This window comes from Propithecus coquereli, unplaced genomic scaffold, assembly GCF_000956105.1.
Source record: "Propithecus coquereli isolate 6110/MARCELLA unplaced genomic scaffold, Pcoq_1.0 Scaffold7, whole genome shotgun sequence".
Taxonomy (NCBI): Eukaryota; Metazoa; Chordata; class Mammalia; order Primates; family Indriidae; genus Propithecus; species Propithecus coquereli.
In genome coordinates, this window is record NW_012153062.1 from 6,217,171 (window position 1) to 6,221,674 (window position 4,504).

A 4,504-nucleotide genomic window follows, 5' to 3' on the forward strand; every position below is an offset into this window, starting at 1 on the left:
TTAGCTCTTTTAAAAATACACACATTTAATGTTGGTCTGTTTTAATTCTAAGTAAAGCAATTCCAAAAATACAAACTGAACATCAGAGCCATGTGAACCACCATGATAAAATAAAACAGACATTCACAATAATTACGTCTAAAGACAGTTCAGCTTGATAAATCGTCTTCCAAGTATGTTAAAGAAAGTTTCTAAAAATACTGCTGGTGTTCAGTTAGAATTAAAGGACTTAGGGGAAAATGAAATAATATGATACAGGTGGAGTGAATAAGGTTACACGGGATTTACATTTTTCATTACCCCTAGATATAAACAAACATTCAAAAATCAACACAAACTCTGTGTGTTATTCAAAATATTGCAGCTGCAGGAAAGGCAACTTTAAATTAATAGCTAGGGGAAAATCAAGTTTTGGTGGAGGTAAACAGAAGTGACAGTTTTTAATTTGCACTTTTGTAAAGCTCATTTATACCTGGCCGACCAGGAACCAAATGCAGGACAATGAAGTTCTCTGCTTCTTTTGGCTATAATGTGACAAGAAAAGATCATCTTTTGAAGATGTTTAAAGAAATAAAGCAACTTTCTTTATAAACAGTCAAATAATCAATTAATGGAATAAATAAGTACTAACCCACATTTTTACCACCCTGCAATCACTATACTTTACATATTTTTCATTTTGGTGGCAAATTACCCCATGTTTGGTCTAATAATCCACCAATCACTTTTAAAAGTAAAATGAATAGCCACCAAAATAAGAAAATTCTTCTGTTTACTCTTTGGCTAAAAAAGAAAACAAACAAAACAAAACAAAAAGAAACAGAAGACAACTCTAACACTGTGATAAAAGAAACTGGTTTTTTTACATGTAAAATAAAGTTATCAATTTAAATCTTGGTACATTTTATAAAAACAAGAGGTAATGTTGTAATAAAACAGCAGTAGCCTCAGTTGGCAACATACTGTTTGTTAACCCTGTGCAATAAAATACTTTGTTCATACTACACTTGATCAAACTTGACTAACAGTTACTACAGACATTTCAGGAATCTTCACGGGACTCCTATAGACTTACTGTTAAAACTGAGTGACATTTACAATCATAATGTGCCATGAAAACTTGAAAACGTTATTTCTAGTAGGAGATAATGTTCATATTATTTGAATTTGCTTTAAGTACTGAACAGCTGAGTTACAAGGACTGAAAGTGAAAAGCATTCTAAAAGCCCATGAACACTGTTGTTCACACCCTTCTTCAGAACACACTAAACTTGTCTTACACATTTCTCTTCATACATAGCAAGCAACAGCACCCAATAAAAGCCTGAGAAGAAATGCTGCTGTGTAAATACTGCAACTATTCCTGAAAAAAGAATTATGGGATATATACTCCAAAGCTGCCCATTCCCATAATTTGTATTGCATAGGTCACATAATCACACACATATATATACACGTGTGTATATATATGCACATGCAAAGAATATATTAAGACGACAATGAAGTCTAGTCACAGAGCAATTTACAGGCTCAATATATTTTTTACACTTTGTTTGAAAGAAAATTTCAATATTTTACAGTCTTTCAGTAGGCATTATATACACTGCACTTTATGAAATCTAAAAGGTATTGAAACGAATTTTTTCCAACATTTTGGTAACAAAACAGACAATGTTTCTCCAAATACTTGTGCTATCTACATGATCTGTTTGCTCTGATACCCACTAATCACAAAAACTGACTCAATAGAGTAATTAGAAAAATTATCTAACACCATGCATGGGGTTTGAATCATTTTTAATATCCTACCCTAGAAACATTCTACAAATCTTAAGATTTAAAAAAATTAAGTCTCTGTTCTGGTTTTTAAAAGATATCTTTTTATGACAATATCCATAACATTGACAGGTACATGTTAAGGCTAGTATCATCCCCTTTTTTGAAATTTTTTAACTTTTTTTTTTTTTTTTTTTAAGAAAGATAGTAAAAGCCAGACTCCTTTAGGGCTTTGAACTGTACCTATAGAAAATGAGAGTGCAGTGAACATAATGTTCAGTCCTACAGTCAGGATGCAGTTGCTCCTTCCCATTCCACAAGATACTGCACCTTTCCGTCAAGTGTCACCCGACGAGCCAAAACTCGGTATTTTTCGCCACATGCTATTCTACCTGCAGCACCAAAATAACTGGTAATGGAGTTCTTTAGATGATTGAGCTGTAACTCCTGATCTGCTAAGTTATTCAGAATCTCTGTGTTGAGTTCATCAAATTGATAATCTTCTTTGCCTTCATCATCTTTTACAATTTCTGAGTTCTGAGTCTGGAGTGCTCTTCTTGGAAGACGACCTCTTCTTCTCCGCAAATGTGGTATTGCAGCAGGCCAAGATCTTCCAGTACGTGTTCTTTTTCTGGAGTCAGATAATCTATGGGACAGAAAAGGCCTAAATTGTCCACTAAGCTTTTAAAGCATCCTATGCCCACACAATATGTTCTCTTTTTTTTTTTTTGTATCACTCTACCATACTATACACCCTGCTGACATAAAAATATGTCAAACCAAAACAATAAATGCTATATAAATGGACTATCAGATGTCTTCATTATGTTAGATTACATCACACCATCTTGGGGCTGAACTTTCTAGAGCTTTTCCTCCTGTTGTACTATTAATACGAAGCTTAAAAGAATCAGAGCAAATTTTTTACGTAGGAGGCCAACAAGTTAAATTCTTCCCAAAAGGTCTTACTCACAAGTGAGGCACTGTCAACAGTTTCAGCATTAAAAAGAAGAGTAGTACATTCACTCATTCAAACAAATATTTAATAAGCGTGAATCACATATAGGACAGTTTCATGTGCTTCAATAGTATAACGAACTAGGATAAAGGTTCTTTATTACCAGTTCTAGGCCTAGTGATGTAATGAACTGGAGTAAGTACAAACTAGAAGTCAGGCTATGCTGGGTTTATATCTAACTCTACTTAGCCAAATTCAAATCTCTAATCCTCTGTGTTCACTTGTTAAGTGAAGGAATTGAACTAGATAATCTTTGAGGTCCTTTTCAGCACAGAAATTCAATGATTTATGATCTTGTTGTAATAAAAGGAGAAAACAGCATAATAGCTAAATTCAAAGGCTTTAAAATCATACTGCCTAACAACCCAACTGTGTTATACCTGCTGATCATCCAATGTTAAGCAGTTACTTAAAATCCTCTAAGTCTCAGTTTCCTCATTTGTAAAATGGGATTAATAGGACTTACAACTCAAAAAATTGTTTTCCGAGTTAAGTAAGATAATGTATGCAAAAAGTTTAGCAGAGTACCTGGCAAAAGGCCAAAAAATCTCACATTATTATTATTTTTCAACATTCATTAATAAATGGGTTACATTTTAAGTTTTTGACTTAGAATTTTGCATTATTTATAAGAACAGTTTTTGAATTGTGAATAAGAATTAAACAGATGAAAGTATAAAACTTGAAAATAGTAGCTCTGACCTCAAGTAAACTAAACTTTTTATATCTGACATGATTTGCTTTAGGAAAAAGTTGTTCTGAAGAGTTGAGCTGAATAAAATATTAGAAGGGAGTCTGCTAATGATGAAAAAAAAAAAATTCTGAGTTTAAAATGCTTTCACTGACAAAAGGATTTACGGGCCTGATTCAGATGCATTTAAAAAAAAAATCAAATCATCCTTAAGCAAGGCACACTTGTATAACAGATACATTAAAAGGCCTAACAGAAAGGATACAGTTTCAACACTGGTCTACCTCTTCTCTGTTCACACAGCAAATTTCCTAACAGATTTAAAAACTCTAACGTTTGTGCTATAAAAAGCAAATATATTCAAATGAATATTAACAATTTATGGAATCAAAAAACTGACACACTTGTATCACTTTCAATTGCTACAAAATTATTCAATCATCACCTTATAAAGAAAAAAGAATCTAGAAGAAAATTAGTAAAGAATAAGAACATAAAATATCTACCCATAATGCCTGGAAATGCTAGACGAGGTAGTTTCTTTTGCACTGGAAGCACCCGTGAAATCCACATCTGAGGTATTCGATGAATGTGCAGTTCCCTCAGTTCTCCTGAGATAAAGAATTTAAATGGTATAACAACTATATTACATAACAAATAGAAATACTAATTTCCCCCCAAAAGAAAATACCTAGGAAAGGAGAAAATAATCCTCTATTTACCCTATAGAACAAGGTAAATCCAAGGTAGGATTCTCTGAAACTGATTCCTTATCCTGGAAAACAAAATAATATATTTAAAGGACGGTTCTAAAGGTAGCTGAAAAAAAAAAAATTAGCTTCTCAGTAATTTCATGCATCCTTCTTCTCTGAGAACAGATACCAACATATCCTCTTACCAAAGGTGGCTCAGCAGTTTTCTGAATCATTTTTCTTGTATATGGGCCAGGTGGACGACCTACAGATTTTTTCTTTCCTTTTTTATCTATGCCATTGCTTACTTCCCTGAAACAGAAAACC

At 32.9% G+C, this 4,504-nt stretch overlaps 1 protein-coding gene across 4 annotated transcripts in view; it reads right to left on the minus strand.

Moving 5' to 3' along the window:
* Nucleotides 1-4,504, minus strand: part of MTF2 (metal response element binding transcription factor 2) — an 89,653-nt gene continuing 85,149 nt past the window's right edge. For all 4 annotated transcript variants that reach the window (XM_012661166.1, XM_012661165.1, XM_012661164.1 and 1 more), the window contains 4 exons: nucleotides 4,384-4,489; nucleotides 4,208-4,260; nucleotides 3,992-4,096; nucleotides 1-2,422 (listed from right to left, as the gene is read on the minus strand). In XM_012661166.1, the coding sequence (XP_012516620.1) occupies nucleotides 2,065-2,422; nucleotides 3,992-4,096; nucleotides 4,208-4,260; nucleotides 4,384-4,489 (622 nt within the window). In that variant the 3' untranslated portion in view covers nucleotides 1-2,064. The remainder of the gene's footprint in view (nucleotides 2,423-3,991; nucleotides 4,097-4,207; nucleotides 4,261-4,383; nucleotides 4,490-4,504) is intronic.